This window comes from Mustela erminea, chromosome 2, assembly GCF_009829155.1.
Source record: "Mustela erminea isolate mMusErm1 chromosome 2, mMusErm1.Pri, whole genome shotgun sequence".
Taxonomy (NCBI): Eukaryota; Metazoa; Chordata; class Mammalia; order Carnivora; family Mustelidae; genus Mustela; species Mustela erminea.
Window position 1 is genome coordinate 66438712 of NC_045615.1, and position 16902 is coordinate 66455613.

The following is a 16902-nucleotide window of genomic DNA, read 5'->3' on the forward strand; positions in this document are numbered from 1 at the left end:
AGATTTTATCCCAAGTCCAAAGGGGAGACATTGGAGATTTTATGTAATGGAGTGCTACATCTGATTTACATTATTTAGAGAATCATTTGGGCTGCTATGTGAAGAACAGATCAGGGATGGAATTTTCTGAAAAGACATAAATGGAAACGGTTGCGCCTGGGTGGCTCAGTGGGTTAAAGCCTCTGCCTTTGGCTCAGGTCTTGATCCCAGGGTCCTGGGATCCCAGGGTCCTGGGATCAAGCCCCACATCGGGCTCTCTGCTCATCAGGGAGCCTGCTTCCCTTCCTCTCTCTGCCTGCCTCTTTGCCTACTTCTGATCTCTGTCAAATAAATAAATAAAATCTTAAAAAACAAAAATGGAAACAGGGAGACAAATGGAAGTTTTGCCATAATCACAGAAATGTATGATTGTGCTTTGTTCTAAGGTAGTTATTGGTGAAGGTAATGAAAAGTGGATGGATAATGTCTGTCTTTTGACTTATTGATGGATTTGTTATGGTAGTTGAGAGAAAGGAACATATAAAAGATAACTTAGGTTCTTGACAGAGCAACTGGGTAGAGGATAGTTTGTTTTACTTTGAAGGTGAAGAGAGACAAATACATCTAAGAGTGGCAATCGAGTTGGCCATGTTAAATTAAAATGCCTAGTAGACATTTACATGGAGCTATGTAGCAGGCAGTGGAAGTGTATATGAATGCCCATTGCGCTGTATTACCAAGTTCATCAAGAATTATTTTTTATTAAAAAATTATTTTTTATAAGCAGACTTTTTTTTTTTAAGATTTTATTTATTTATTTGACAGAGAGAGATCACAAGTAGGCAGAGAGGCAGGCAGAGAGAGAGAGAGAGAGGAGGAAACAGGCTCCCTGCTGAGCGGAGAGCCTGATGCGGGGCTTGATCCTAGGACCCTGAGATCATGACCTGAGCCGAAGGCAGCGGCTTAACCCACTGAGCCACCCAGGCACCCTAAGCAGACATTTTTTTTAAATAATTTAGTCATAAATTATTCAAGTCCCAGTTCATATTCTTTCATAATTACTCAGGTCTTCTGGTTTGTCTGATACACATTGCAATATTTCCTCCACCTTGACATTTGTTTTTAATTTTAATGGTATATTTTGGCATTGAAGGAGTATCTTAGTTTTATATAGCCATATTATGATTTCTTTTTAATTTTATTTTCAAAGATTTTACTTATTTATTTGACAGAGAGAACACAAGCAGAGAGAGTGGAAGGCAGAAGGAAAGGGAGAAGCAGGCTCCCCACTGAGCAGAGAGCCCAACAAAGGGCTAGGTCTCAGGACCCTGGGATCATGACCTAAGCTAAAGACAAATGCTTAACCAACTGAGCCACCCAGGTGTCCCCATATTATGATTTCTTTTGTTTTTACCTGTGTTTGAATCCTTTAAAAGATCTTTTCAACCTTAGATTAGGAAATATTCCCCCTATAAATTTTTTTAGTTCTTAGGTGATTTTAGTTTTATATCTTTAATCTATTTAAGTTTTATTTTGGTTTATAATGTAAATAATAAACTCATTTTCCTCCCAAAAAATAGCTCTAAGTTCACTATCATTTACTAAATAGTCTGGGTTTTTTTCCCCCACTGGCCAAAAATTGGGTAGTTTGAGCATCAAAATGAATAAGTGTAATTCATTAAGTCACTTAGAGTTCATAGAAAGCTGTGAATTCATAATAATACTAAAAATATAACAAATGTAACACAGAAAAAATAAAGCAAAACTCATTGAACATGATTATACATTTTTATGCCATCAACTCATTATCCTGAAAATTGATTGTTGTAAAAACTTGGAAACAAAAACGTTTATCCTGCCTCACAGAATCCAAATTCTTGATGCTGAAAAACATTGCTGAAATTTTGTTAAGAGGTTTAACCGTGCTAAGATTTAAATGTATTCATTATTTTGCTTTGAGTTTTTTTTTCAAGATTTCTTTAAATTGAGCTGCCCAATTAAAACCATTCTGTTTCCAAGCCAGGTTCAAATTTTTTCATATTCTTACTTATTCAGTATGTTAAAATCCTATATGTAGCATAGTACATTGTATTCATGCTCGTTATATTGTTCTTTTGTTTGTTTTGTTTTAAATTGCTTTTTCAGCAGTATCCTGGTATGAACCAGCTGTCCTCCAGTCTAGGAGGTCTGAGTCTTCAGAGTTCTCCACAACCAGAAAGTCTGAGACCTATAAACCTCACCCAGGAGAGGAATATTTTACCCGTGACTCCTGTTTGGGCTCCTGTACCGAACTTAAACTTAGACCTCAAAAAATTAAACTGTAGCCCAGAGTAAGTATTTATTTTATGATCTTTAGTAACACTTTGTCAGAAATGTTTGACTTTCAAAGCTAGTAAAAGTGATATATTAATTCCTTGATTAGAAGTTTTGTTAATGGGGAATTTTCCATTTTACTTTGTACAGAAGTTCTAGCTATAAAATTCATTTTAGGTCCTGTTCCTGCCTCTATCTTTCCATCAGTCCTATTACCTATCACCTAATGCAAGGGAAATTTTTTTTTGAGTGAAGGAATCAGGAACCCAGATCCAACTCTATTTTTCTTAAATTTCTTTTTCCTTACTTATCACCAGTAATAACTTCTGATGTCTTTTAAATAAGGTGGAATCTTTAAAAATGTATGCCCTTCGATCTCTGCTTTAAAAAGGACACTGACTTCACTTAACATAATCCCAAGAACAGGTTTAAATGGTTTATCTCTGAGTTTCCTTTTTCCACGCAGCATAGAATGTAAGATCATTACCTTATCCAGCCTGGATTTAAATTTGGATGTCCTTTCTTGAATATTTCCTCACCTCATGGAGAAGGTTAGCTTACTGTTGGCATCTGGTGGCCACCAAACCCCGGTGTTTCCTCCTGGTGGATGAGTTAGTTCTGCCACGCACCTCATAGTACCTTCAAAACCAAGCCTTCTCCTTTGTTGTGTGCTTTCAATACTTTTTTCTCCTGAGAGTAGGATATTCCTACACACCCAGATGCTTCCTAGAAAACATCTTTCTGCTCCTTATAAAGTAAACTCTGATTCACAGAACATGTGTCTTCTTCCTCGCATTAGGAGAATTAGTGTTCCTCTTTACAGCCAGTGTTTTTTTTATTAGGGCAGTAGTTTTCTGGCTTGTTAAGAAAACTGTAAACTTCTCTTTTTTCAGTCAAAATCTTATGTAGATTTCCAATACAGAAACAAGAAAATGGAGTTCCTTCTGCCACACACTATGACCAACCCCCATCAGTGCCTGAGGCAGTGTCAAGATCATTGCTGTGAAAATGTATAATCATTGATCCTAAGAGGAAAACAGCTGCCCATTCCTATGAATATAAGTTGCTGTCAGGTCTATGAGTATGTGGATTTTGGCCTTCTATTTTGAAAGATTAGGCATTGCCTAAGTGGGTGAATATAGTGTTTATATATGTCATAGATAGTGGATGGTGTATGCTTCTACTCAGTTATGTGTTTTCTGTGAAAGTCCCTCTCTTACCAAAATAGCAATGCATAGTATTTGGGAGTATAGACTTTACAGTTGGATGGACTCAGGTTCTTACCATGGTTCCACTGATGAGTAGCTGTAAGACTCTGCAGATTTCTTAACAAATTTTCAATATTGTCAATTGTGAAACAGGAATAATAATTGTGCCTACATATAAAGGTAAATCATTTATTCAATAAATATTTACTGAATGCCTTCTAAATTAAGGGTCAGGCACTGTTTCTAGATGCCAGGAATGAACCAGTAAACAGAGTTCCCTATCTCTTGCAACCTTTATCCTATTAGGGAAGACATACTATGAACAGTCAAAATGTCTAAGTTAACCATCAGACATTATACACCATCTGTGTAATGTAATGTCAGAATATTACGGTGAAGTAGGGAGTAGTGAGACCAGTAGAGGGTGACTGTATTCAGTTGAGCAGTCAGGACAGGTTTTCCCAAAGAATTAACACTGAGTGGAGATCTGAATGAAGGGTGAGAGCAAACCACATGACTCTGGGAAGCAAGTGCCAAGCATGTGCAAGCTACATAAGCAGCAAATGCAGAAGTCATGAAGCAGGGATCATCTTAGTGTTCAAGGAATGCCACCAGCCTGGAGTCCAAATGTGTCTGGGTATCTCGACATACTGTGAGCTGCTCTTCTTAAAATTCCTTTCCTGGTTTCCAGTACTTCTCCTGCTTACCTCTTTGCTCCTTTATTGATTCTGTGTCTACTGACCTTAACTTATAACTTAGTAAGTTATAAACACTAAATAAGTGAGTACTTAGTAAGTTATGAACACTTTCTCTAAGAGAGGGATAGTACTATGATGTCACAGAACAAAATGATGACTATCTCAAGTGGAGAAGACAGACAGCGTACACAGCCAACTAAATCAAAGCAGACTAATGATACCATAGAAGCATAAACTGATCTCAGAGCACAGAGGAAGACATCGTTTCTTCTGACTTGTGATTGGAGGGAATGGTGATTTCAGAAGAAGCGGTAATTTTGACGGGTCTCAAAGTAAGAGACTCATCAAAGGACTTTCAGCGGGTGAAAAATGGCTAGTAAAGTAGGAACAACATTATTAAAGATACAGAGGTTTCCTGTTCACTTTTGTTTTCCTTTTCAGTCCTTCCTAATTTATATTCTACATGCTAGTGATGTTTTTTCCCAAATCTGTTGTACTTTCCCACCATGAAAATGTTGAGTCCTTAATTAGGGTTTTTGACCTATATTGTATATATGCCTGCTTAGTGTAATATGGATCTTCCTAGTTGTAGTTATATAACACTCAGACGATTTTCATTTATGCCCTTAAATTCTCTTGATTATCTGCATCTGTAGTATATATGTATTTTCTGATCATTAATAAAGTCTGTGTTGTCTGTATTTTTTTGCAGTTCATTTCGGTGTACTTTGACAAATATTCCGCAGACACAGGCTTTATTGAATAAAGCTAAGCTTCCTTTAGGACTGTTATTACATCCCTTCAGAGACTTGACGGTAAAGTAACATATTTTAAAATACTTGTGGGTACTGATGTGTGTTTATGTGTAGTGTGTTTTGACTATATATTTTCTTGGAGATTTTTTCATCTTTTATCTTTTAAGTTAGAAATAATCATTTTTGTCAGTTCACCTCAGCAAACATTTTCTAACTACCTGCTTTGTAACAGGCCCTAACCAAGCACTGGTAAATACAAAGATAATGAAGTCATTGACCTTGCCCCTGAGAAATTTGTATCTAACAGGGGACAAAGATATAAAAAGAAATAACTACAGTACAGGGTAACTAATACATGTACCTAACCAAATTCTACGAGTTGCTTATAGGCAGGGAGTATAGTATAGTACTGGGTGCAGTAGCAGAGGTTTGTTAAGAGTGATGAGGTCTGAGCTGGACTTTGAAAGATTAATGGTTTTGGAAGTTGGAAAGGCCATTACAGTTAAACCTTAGGCGTCTTTATTAAACATAAAGGTCACACCAACGGTTGTCCACTTGGGGGTGGAGGAACTGTATGCTGGTTCCTAATTCTGTGAAACAAATAACTTTTGTAATAATAAGTCCAAATGCTTCAGGTCTTCTGAATGAAAACATTTCTTAAATTTCCATAGTCTTTTGGTTTCATACTAAGCCTGCCGGATTTTTACATATAGTTCTGATATTTTATGCAAATATTATCTTTAAAATTTCTAAACTTCAGAAATTACGTTTCTGCAGATACGTTTTATTTGTACTCTAAAAGGTGCATTACTCTCTCACATTTTTTTAATTACCGTGGTTTTCTACCCCTTTTAATGCTACTGAGTTTCTTTTGCTCTCATTCATCCGAAAAAAATGTGTATAAACTACCCATTATGCTAGGTGCTGAGATACAAAGGCTAGTAAGCGTCCTCATGGAGCTAACTTGCGTACTAACTAGGATACATAGAAAGGAGCAGAGTGGATAGAAAATAAAATAATTATAAATGTGCAGTAAATACCTTGAATTTATTCACTTAGTAAATACTGTTTGATCACCTGTAATACTGTTTTAGCTATTATCTCTAAATCAAGATCGTTAATTTCCCATATACATAGGTGAGAATTTTTGTCTAAACACAGATACCATCATGATACCTTCTGGAAGTATACACTAAATTGGCAACAGTAACTTTTTCTGTGCTGTAGAATTCTGGCCAATTCTTTATTTTCTCATTTTCAGTTAATTGTATTTCCGTTTTTTCATAAGTATGATGTCATTACTTGTGTAATAAAAACTATATATGTGAAAGAAATTGAATACAAACACATAATTATAATGTAGAGATAGGAAAAAAGTGCCAGAAGGAAATATACTAAAATGTTATTAGGGATTAATTCAGGGAGATAGAATAATATGTGATTTCTAAGTGTTTTTTTGTATTTTCTAAATTTCTTAAAAATGAATATAAACTTCCTTTCCCAAATCTTTTCTTTCCTTTTCCTTTTCCAGAAGCTCTCTGAAACAGATTTATAGGTTTATTTTAACATAGCATAATTTGTAATCTTTGCCCCCTCAGCACTTGAGAAGATCACTAAAATTACCAGCTTTTCAATGGTCTCTTTTTTTGTTAAGTTTAGCACCATAACATTTTCACCCTCTTAAAAAAACAACTCATTCAAATTAGGTGGGACTTCTGCCTTTCGTCATCTGAAACTGTCTCACGCACACAAAAATTTTTTTCCACATATTTCTTTTAAAAGCCACACTGTGCTTGGTTCTTGTGGCCTTGGTCCCCGTTAGGACTGTGGCGGCCATCTAGTGCACAGTGCCTTATGCTCTGGGACTAGGTAATGTCAGGCAGCAGACACAAAAACATTTCTATGTGGTATGTGTTTCTTTCTCAGTGGTGTTTCTGGAGGCTAGCTGATGAGCTCCGAATTAAATTATTTTCTTGGCCAACCAGGCTTTTCATATCAGTCAGTAACTTAACTGCATTTGGTTTGGTGTTATCTTACTGTTTGTGACAGAGGAGAAGACTTGATGGCTGCTTGTGTTGCTCAGCATATCACCGGATTTTATGAAAATGCTTCCATTTCAGAACACTGTTACGGTTTTCTGTTCTGTCTGTGGAGCAGAGGAGTATGTGTTCCATTTTTACCCTGAAGTGCTTTTTTTCTGCTACAACATCTTTATTTTACTTCCTAGCAATTACCAGTGATAACATCAAATACCATTGTGAGGTGCCGATCTTGTCGAACATATATCAACCCTTTTGTATCATTCATTGATCAACGGAGATGGAAATGCAATTTGTGCTATAGAGTTAATGACGGTGAGTTTCAGATTCTTAAAATAAGTGTGTCTAATATTATTTTAAACATTTTGACATTTTTGGTCATTAGCTGGTCTCCATTGCTTTAAACACTTTCATGCCACTATTTATGCGAGAATATAGGCTAAGGACACTTGATCTCGGCTGGGGATGATTGATAATTAGGAGAGTGACAGTAACGGCAAAGTAAAAAAAATAGTCACAAAACAAGCAATGAAGGTCATGTAGACTAATTGTGCCATGTCTCTCTGTTATCCCCTTTAGTCATTTCTTAGGTCCTCTTAGTATAATTGCTTTCAAATTTGTGTTTCTGGTATTTTTTCCGTGTCATGTGATACAGCAAACAGGACATAAGCCTAAGAAGCAAGGTTACCTGTGTCCTGGTTTCCTCACCTGATTTCACAATAAGTTTTTTTTTATCTTGATACATTTTTAAAGAGCGTTTTTATCATTGGATGTTCACAGAACCATTGTAAACCTTATACAGATATTGATGGTAAAGATGTTTATTTCTTGGTATGCATATGTCTTGTTTAGTTACAAATTATGTTACTAAATTTGTACTGGATTTCTAATGTTTACCTAGTTCCTGAAGAATTTATGTATAATCCCCTTACTCGATCTTACGGAGAGCCTCATAAACGACCAGAAGTACAGAATTCAACTGTGGAGTTCATTGCTTCTTCAGATTACATGGTAACTGCTCAGTGTAAAAATTAGTCATGGGCTGTAACTGCATTGTCATTTATAATTTGCTGTTGAGTGAATTCTTGGAAAGTTTGAGTTGTCTCCAGTATGAATTTTTTTTAAATAATGCTGAAAGTTTATACTTCACAAATAGAAAACTCTACATTTGTAAAGGTTACTTGATGTCCTAGAAGAATGCAGTTATATCAATAAGAAACATTAGTAGTTTTTTTAATGATAGGGACTATTTACAATATTGTTGCCATTTTGATTTAATTGCTGACATGAAATGAAAATAAATATTCTTTTACCGTGTAATATTTAAGACCTTCAAACAGAAAAAATTTTCACGTTTTTGCCAAAAAGTGCAGTTTTCAGGCTCTTAAAGATATCACCCTCTTACTGATTCATCCAGTACAGATATCAAGATAAATGGACAGTGATTTTAATTTTTCTCTTTCCAGTTTGTCATCAAATTCTACTTTTCTTTTGTTTTTCTTTTTTTTTTTTTTTAAGATTTTATTTATTTGAGAGAGAGAGCACAAGCCGAGGGGAGGGGAGAGGGAGAAGCAGACTCCCCACTGAGCAGGTAGACCATTGTGGGATTCATCACAGGACCCTGAGATCAAGACCTGAGCCACAGATGTATGCTTAACACACTGAGCCACCCAGGCGCCCCCTACCTTCTCTTTAATTGTACTACAAGAGCTCATTCTTTTCCCTTTATAAAAACAAATTCTTGGCTTAAGTTCTGCTCATCTTCTTTATTGTATCTGCTCATTTTAAATGTATTTATAATAGCTTACACTTATTTCTTCAGTACCCTCGTCACTAATATTTGTTGTCTGCAAAAATGGAAGGTGTTGCTAGTGCAGAAAGGTGAACAGAGACAGCTAATGTGTATTAAATTTCTGTTTGGCCCATTTCTTTCTTGGTTTTTGTAATTTTTATGGTCCTTTGCGTTCACTTTAGCATCTGCTCACTTAAACTACTATTTCCTTGTCTGTTTCCATATTAACTGTAGTAAACTTTTTCTCTTGGGCGATTTTACTCTCAGCTTCTTACCTTCTTTACAACTTACATTCCCAACTCTGGTCTAACTCTGTAGGATCTTAATCTAATTAAAATGGTAAAGCAAGAAGTTAATCTTTAACTTTTGTCATATGACCCATGTGATCCTTGGTCAGCATATTAAGAAAAAAAAGGATTTTCTATATCCTTTCAACTTTCTATAACAGTAATTTTCAAGCATACTTCAAAAAAGAGATAATAGTATAGTGAACTGTTATTTACCCCTCACCAAGCTTCAACAGTTGTCAGCATTTTTCTAGATATATTTCATCTATCCCCAATCCCACCTCAATATCCCCTCCCCTCACACCACCCTGGAATTTGTACATATCATTTAACCTATAAGTACTTCAGTATGTATCTCTAGCAGATAATGACTTAACATCCTTAGAATGCCATCACAGGACTTCCTTTATACTTGGCATTTAACCGTTGGGATTTAGCCATGACCAGCTAACCCTAGAGCTAGTACTAATGGCTAGTACTATTGTCCAATTTTAACAAGTAAATATTTAAAAAAACAGTGTTTTTCTGGATTAGGGAAGGGATAGAGGTGTTCATATTAAAAAATAAGCTCATGTTTTTCTTTGAAAGATGAATCTCAATCAACACTCTACCAGTAAACATTAGCCCATTTATTTAACCATTACTATGTAACAACTCCTTTTTTTTTTTTTTTTAATTTAATTGAGAGAGAGCACACAAGCTGGGTTGGTGTGAAGGGCAGAGGAGAGGGAGAGAATCTTAAGCAGGCTCCATGCCCAATGCAGAGCCTAATGCGGGGCTGGATCTCTCACAACCCAGAGATCATGACCTGAGTCAAAATCAAGAGTTGGACACTTAACCCACTGAGCCACCCGGCCGCACCTAACAACTGCCTTATTATGCTTAATCCATAACCAACTTTATAAGAAAGAAAGTTAAAGGAGTGTCATTTTCATTAGTACATAAGATCTAATAAAATGTCAGTCCTCCTATTTGTGTATTTTTTGTGTGTCATTTACTCAGTAAATATCCAGTAATAATAGTGTTATAAAAAGAATAAATTGTGCCTGCTAAATAAAGTACATTATTTTCATTCCTTTCAGCTTCGTCCTCCTCAACCTGCAGTTTACTTATTTGTTCTAGATGTATCTCATAACGCAGTAGAAGCTGGATATTTGACAATTTTGTGCCAGTCATTGTTAGAAAATCTAGACAAGTAAGAAATTTTTTTACTCATGATGTGTGTTTACAAATATATATAAATGTGAAGAGTTTATTAGCAATTTATGGAGTTAGTTTTTAATTACAGTTTGACTTCGTTTATCTCTCACTGCAAGAGTACTTCTTGTCCACCTCAGACTAAGGGTCCTGCTTCTTCGGTTACTGCTCTTTATGACATGGTATCTGAATCATAAAATTGTTTTGTTTTGGTTTTAATTTTTTTATTTACTTGACAGAGATCACAAGTAGGCAGGGAGGCAGTCAGAAAGAGAGGAGGAAACAGGCTCCCTGCTGAGCAGAGAGCCCGATGTGGGGTTCCATCCCAGGACCTTGAGATCATGACCTGAGCTGAAGGCAGAGGCTTTAACTCACTGAGCCACCCAGGCGCCCCTTCCTTTTAGTTTCTGCTGGTAACTTAGAGCTCTCATATTTTTATCCTTATTGAAGCATTTGCCCTGGTTTTAGTCACAGATGCTTAATTCAGAGAGAACTCTAGCTGTGAGTGGCAATGGAAGACTGTGCAAAGAGATAGTTTTGAAACTGTTGAGTCAGCTTGCTGGAAGAGTGTGAGGATATAGAAATAGGAGCCAGACTAATGAGTAACTATTTGTGAGTTAAATAAGCTATGCAAAACCAAAAGGACAAAATTGGGAATGGAAAATCACTTAAAACATATATATATGTTTAATTAAGCAGAAAATAGAAGCATTAGGAAAGTTTAAAAAAAAAAAAGGTAACCTGTTTTTGGAAAGAGCTAGTGATAACAACATTGAGGAAGGAATTTGATGTGGAGCAACTCCAGCTCAATTCTGAATTTTGAGCTTGGAATAGAGTGGATGCATAGTCTCCATTCTAATTGGTAACAAACTACCCTAATACTCATTGACCTTGGAAATTTCAGAGGAACAAAGAATTGTCTGTAAAAACATCATAAATTCTGACCTATATTGGCAAGCTAAATACTTGCATTACTTGGTGCATTCTGTTCTCTGAAGTGCTTTTTGACCTTGTTTGCAGACCATCTAACTAGCCTGATCAGTCATGCATAATAGGAATAATGCTTCTTGTTTTGATGCACACTATTTTGGCATCCTCTAATATTCAAAAATTTTTAAAAATATTGCTAAAATATAATTATTATATATAAAATTATATAACAGCTGCTAATATAATTGGTGGTACATAGAAACATACCTTTTTAAGATGAGGCATCCAAATGAAATGGTAATTTATTCTTTTTTGCCAAGGCATTGACTTTTGAATACTGAGTTCTAACAGAAAACTTCTAAAAGGTTGATAATAGATAAAATGTCTTGATGTTCTTAAATGTGGTTTTTATTTAAAATCTCTACATTAAAATCTAATTTACATTATATTGTTTTTTCTTGGCAGGTACTCATATGTCATTCTTCCCTTAAACTGTTTAAACTAGATACATTATTTTTGTAATATTGGAACTAAAAATATGAGTAGATTTTTAGTTAAAGGAGTGTGTTTTAGAGGAAAGTTAGCAAGAAATCTTTGGGGTTTTTTTGTTTTGTTTTGAGAGAGAGTGTGCTTGAGGGGGGCAGAGGAAGAGGAAAGAGAATCCCAAGCAGGCTCCACATACCCAGCGTGGAACCCAACTTAGGGCTTGATCTCACAACCCTAAGATCATTGACCTGAGCCAAACACCAAGTCAGACACCTAACTGACTGAGCTACCCAGGCACCCCAGAAATCTTCAATTATCTAATCATTTCATTTTTAGTTTTGGTTTATTATTTATGGTTCAGTTTTCTGAAATACTAACTCTAAACATGTACTTTCATCTGAAAATGGGATGTTTCATCCTTGGTCTTCTCTGATGTATGTTGGTTTAGGGAGGAATAACTTCCTGTCATCTGTGGAAAAGCACATGTAATTATTCTTAGACTTAGTTTACTATTTTATTATTTTTTAAAATAAAATATGCAACTGAAAACTTTGAATTTAAAGTTGTCCTTTTTATCCTTAGGCTTCCTGGAGATTCACGAACAAGAATAGGATTTATGACCTTCGATAGCACTATTCATTTCTACAATTTACAAGAAGGATTATCACAGCCTCAAATGTTGATTGTGTCTGATATAGATGGTAAGCAGTGAGTAAGTCTTTATAACTATAGATTTTGGAATTGAGGCTGTTTGACAGTATATCCTGTCATAATTCTGTAAGGATAATTTGTTGTACTTTGATATTTGTCTTAAAAAGTTTCCTGGAGGGGGTGGGGGGAGTTTCCTGGGGAAAAGAAATCGTTTCCTGGAAAATACTTCATTCTAAGTTTTTTATGCCCATATATGTACTTATACATGTGTGCACACACATATAAAGTGCATGCAGTTGTCCTTTGATATTTGTCTTAAAAATTTTCCTGGAGGGGGTGGGGGGAGTTTCCTGGAAAAAAAAATAGTTTCCTGGAAAATACTTCATTCTAAGTTTTTTATGCCCGTGTATGTACTTATACATGTGTGCACACACATATAAAGTGTATGCAGAGTGAATATATAAGCCGTATTATGGCGCCCATTATATATGGCCAGATAAAAACTAAGATTTTTAAATTGATGATACTCCTTTGACTTGATTTATCTGTTGATTGAAATAAATGTTCTTCCCTTTAGATGTTTTCCTACCTACACCGGATAGCTTACTTGTGAATCTATATGAGAGTAAAGAGGTGAGATAGATTTTTTTCCTTAAAGTATGAAAATATTTCTTTTATTTCAACTGTTGACTGAAGTCTTACTTGTTTACTTACTTTATTTGTTACATAGACGATGTAGATAGCATATCTATTGACCCCTCAGTTTGCAGTCCCCCAAGATAGAGTGGTATATAGTGTACTCCAGAATGTTTTAAAGAAGAAAATTTCCTTGCCCTTTCAGTAATTCAATTTTTAATCTTTGTTTTCCCAGCTTATAAAAGACTTATTGAATGCATTACCAAATATGTTCACCAATACAAGAGAAACACACAGTGCCCTTGGTCCTGCGCTTCAGGCTGCCTTTAAATTAATGTCTCCAACAGGTGGCCGTGTGTCTGTATTTCAGACACAGTTACCTTCCTTGGGTGCAGGACTTCTGCAGTCCAGAGAAGACCCTAATCAGAGATCAAGCACAAAGGTATTGTATATTTGTTTTCTTGGTCATATTTAAGATGGTGTTTGTACCTCTATAGACGTGTGACTATTTGTTCAATCTTCTACTTTTCTATTTCATTAATAGTAGAAACTCTGCTGAGAAGGTTTAATCAGATTATTGTTTTCTGTTGTTTTAGTTCTTGGTTTGCAAGTCATAGAAATTTAGAGATCATTTCCACTAATCCTTTCATTTTACAGATGAGGAAAACAGATAAAACTTGCCAAAGGTTGAATAACTAATAGTAAAGATGTGACTTGATCTTCTGGCTGCAGTGCTCTTTCATGTTATACAAAGGATAATACTTACTGAGTCTGAGATATTTATAATTTAACATGCTCGTACTAATAAACATTTAAGTACAAAGGTAATACAAATCATTGCCTAACAAATTAAACCATCAGTAATCTTTACTGTCAAGATAATAGCGTTTATGGGCACCCGGCTGGCCCCCTTGGTAGAGCATGAGACTCTTGATCTCAAGGTCTTGAATTTGAGCCCCACGTTGCAGGTAGAGATTACTTAAAAATAAGATCTTTTTATTTATTTATTTTTTTAAGATTTATTTATTTATTTATTTGACAGACAGAGATCACAAGTAGGCAGAGAGGCAGGCAGAGAGAGAGGAGGAAGCAGGCTCCCTGCTGAGCATAGAGCCCGATGTGGGGCTTGATCCCAGGACCCTGGGATCATGGCCTGAGCCGAAGGCAGAGGCTTAACCCTCTGAGCCACCCAGGTGCCCCAAAAATAAGATCTTTTTAAAAAAGTGTTCAGTTATATAAACACGTACAAACAAGCATAGTTGGGCATCATACATATACAGGACATTTTTTAACTGGCTTTTTTTCATTGAAAGAGTATATTGTGAGCATTTTCTGAGGTCCCTGGAAATTATCTTTAAAAAATATTTTTTGGAGTTATCTGGCTGGCTCAGTTGGAAGAGCATGCAACTTGGTCTCAGAGTTGTGAGCTCAAGCCCCCTTTTGAGGGTAGAGATTACTAAAAAACTAAATAAACTTTCAAAAATAAAGTAAGAAATATTTCTTAGTAAATATAAATGTACTCTATTTAACTAGTTGCCTCCTAGCTACTAAATTGTTGTCTCCAGTATTTTCACTATTAAAGGAAGACTATGAGTCTGAATACTACTTGAGTTTTATATGAAGATTTTGTTAGAGTATTTGAATCCCTTATTTCAAATAGTAAGTGAACTGGAATCATTTTGTGCTATGTGTAAGTTTTGTCTGACCTCAAAGAAATATTACTGCAAATAATTATGAGTATGAATTTAACAGTTTTAATAGTACCTTAAATATTTAGCCACATATTCAGTTTTTCCTTAGGAAAAATTCCTAAAAGTAAAAAATTATTGGGTCAAAGAGTATAAGCTTTATTTAAGTTATTAGTGTGTTTTATTTGTGTGGGGTTTTTTTGTTTTGTTTTGTTTTATCAACTATACCCTTAAAGACTCTCAAATCTTCTAACCATCATTAAGTATTATTGCTTTTTTTATTCTTCACCAGTTTGCCAGGGAAAAATAGTGCCATATTTCACTATTACAGAAACTACATTTCTAAGTTATTTTTCAGGAAAAAAAAAATCTAATTTTAAAATAAATTGGGGCAAGTATATTTTTTAAACTCGTCAAGTATAGCTGTCACTCAGTTCATCGATCCATTGCAGTCCATTATAGAATACCGAGGGGTTTGGAACACAGGAGAGTAGTTATGTGTTACTGAAGTCTTCAGTGCAGTTTTGTTTTGTTTTTCTCATTTAACTCCTTGAAATATTCTTTATCTTCCTGGGACTCAAAAGTTTAAATGCCTGTGCCGGTTTACATATTTCTTCATACTGGAGTAAACTCTAATATAGTAATTTTACACTATAATTAAGAGGATTGAAACATTTTGTTTTGTAACGTAGGATAATAATGAAGAACTTGGAGCCTGGCTCTTAGATTTTTAACTCCTCTCGGCTGCCACCTTCGCAGCTCAAGTGTCCTTACACCAGTAGGAAAAGCCTTCTTTAACCTCTGACTCTTAAACATCTTTACGAACAGTGTACAGTGTTGGTTAACAGCACTCAATCAGGGGTCAGACTTGGCAGGTATATCTTCCAGCATCTACCACTCAGTAACTATGTAACCGGTCATTCCTTAATCTAGTTTTTGCCTCAGTTTCCTCACCTGTAAAATGTAGGTAACTTTAATTTGCATAAAACATCTCGAACAGTGCTTTTTAAGTGCTTTATAAATATTAGCAATTATTAGTATTTTTAAAGGATCTGTGCCAACTATCGACATTTAAAAAACTTCCTTAGTTTGATAGGAAGACGAAGGATAGCCTCTTCGTTATTGTAAGAGAGACGTAGAAATATGTGTCCAGTGCAAGGTTTCTAGCTCTTACTTTATGACCTGTTGACTTAGGTTGTACAACATCTTGGCCCTGCAACTGATTTTTATAAGAAACTGGCTTTAGATTGCTCAGGGCAGCAGACTGCAGTGGATCTGTTCCTTTTAAGTTCACAGTATTCTGATCTTGCTTCTCTAGGTAAGGAGATATCGTCATGTTCATCTGTTTACATAAACGCTTTTAGCATGTAGTCAAATTTAAACTCTTTATTAAGAGTTCTCAACATTTGGGGGTAAAAAGCATGTGAATTAGATAGATATAATCTGTGAAAATTACCAGTAAACTGTAAAGCACTATACATATCTAAAACGCTATTACTCTTTGTTTTTAAAATCTAATTCCTTTACCATTTTGCTTAATAATAAACCTTATCACATACTTTACAAATAGTTGTGTTTGCTCAGATTTATGTATTATCCTTTTGACTGCTTAGGTTTTCTCATTATGACAGATTTTGTTCATGACATAGAATCTCTTCTATTGTTGGACAAGTAAGATATTACTGGGTATTATTACAGGATATTCTTATTTCTGTAGCTAATACTTTTTCTGTTTCTCTCTGAAGCTTGCATGTCCAAGTACTCCGCAGGGTGCATCTATTATTACCCGTCTTTCCACTATACTCACAATCCTTCACAAGCAGAAAAGTTACAAAAAGACCTAAAACGGTATCTCACAAGAAAAATTGGATTTGAAGCGGTTATGAGAATAAGGTGTACGAAAGGTATGAAATTATTAAAGTTAGGCTTTATAGTATATACTTTCGTCAAAATTAATTGCCAGTGACTACCTGTAATGATCCTTCATTGTGAAGAACTTTCTGCCTCATCCAGGTAGCTGTAAGCTCTTTTAAATATATGTAGTTATTGAATAATCACTGCCCAGTTTTTTAAGTAATTTGAATAAATAAGCAAAAGTAATGTTTGCTTTATTAGGAAGAACTTAAGAGAAAGCCACATTATAGGTGATTTTAGAAGGAGAATTAGAGGAGTGGGGAAGACTGTAAATGAAAATTGTCTGATGAAATGATCTTTGCCTTCATAATCATTCAGTTAGTCTTTAG

General features: G+C 35.2%; 1 protein-coding gene across 6 annotated transcripts in view; it reads left to right on the forward strand.

Annotated features, from left to right (window-relative positions):
* SEC24B (SEC24 homolog B, COPII coat complex component) overlaps positions 1 to 16902 on the forward strand; it is a 92529-nt gene that overhangs the window by 62482 nt on the left and 13145 nt on the right. For 3 of the 6 annotated variants that reach the window (XM_032333123.1, XM_032333125.1, XM_032333127.1), the window contains 10 exons: positions 2125 to 2309; positions 4911 to 5013; positions 7181 to 7307; positions 7894 to 8003; positions 10154 to 10266; positions 12267 to 12385; positions 12913 to 12968; positions 13207 to 13413; positions 15854 to 15977; positions 16405 to 16563. In XM_032333123.1, coding sequence (XP_032189014.1) covers positions 2125 to 2309; positions 4911 to 5013; positions 7181 to 7307; positions 7894 to 8003; positions 10154 to 10266; positions 12267 to 12385; positions 12913 to 12968; positions 13207 to 13413; positions 15854 to 15977; positions 16405 to 16563 — 1303 coding nt within the window. The remainder of the gene's footprint in view (positions 1 to 2124; positions 2310 to 4910; positions 5014 to 7180; positions 7308 to 7893; positions 8004 to 10153; positions 10267 to 12266; positions 12386 to 12912; positions 12969 to 13206; positions 13414 to 15853; positions 15978 to 16404; positions 16564 to 16902) is intronic. The other 3 variants (XM_032333124.1, XM_032333126.1, XM_032333128.1) reach the window with 1 other exon arrangement.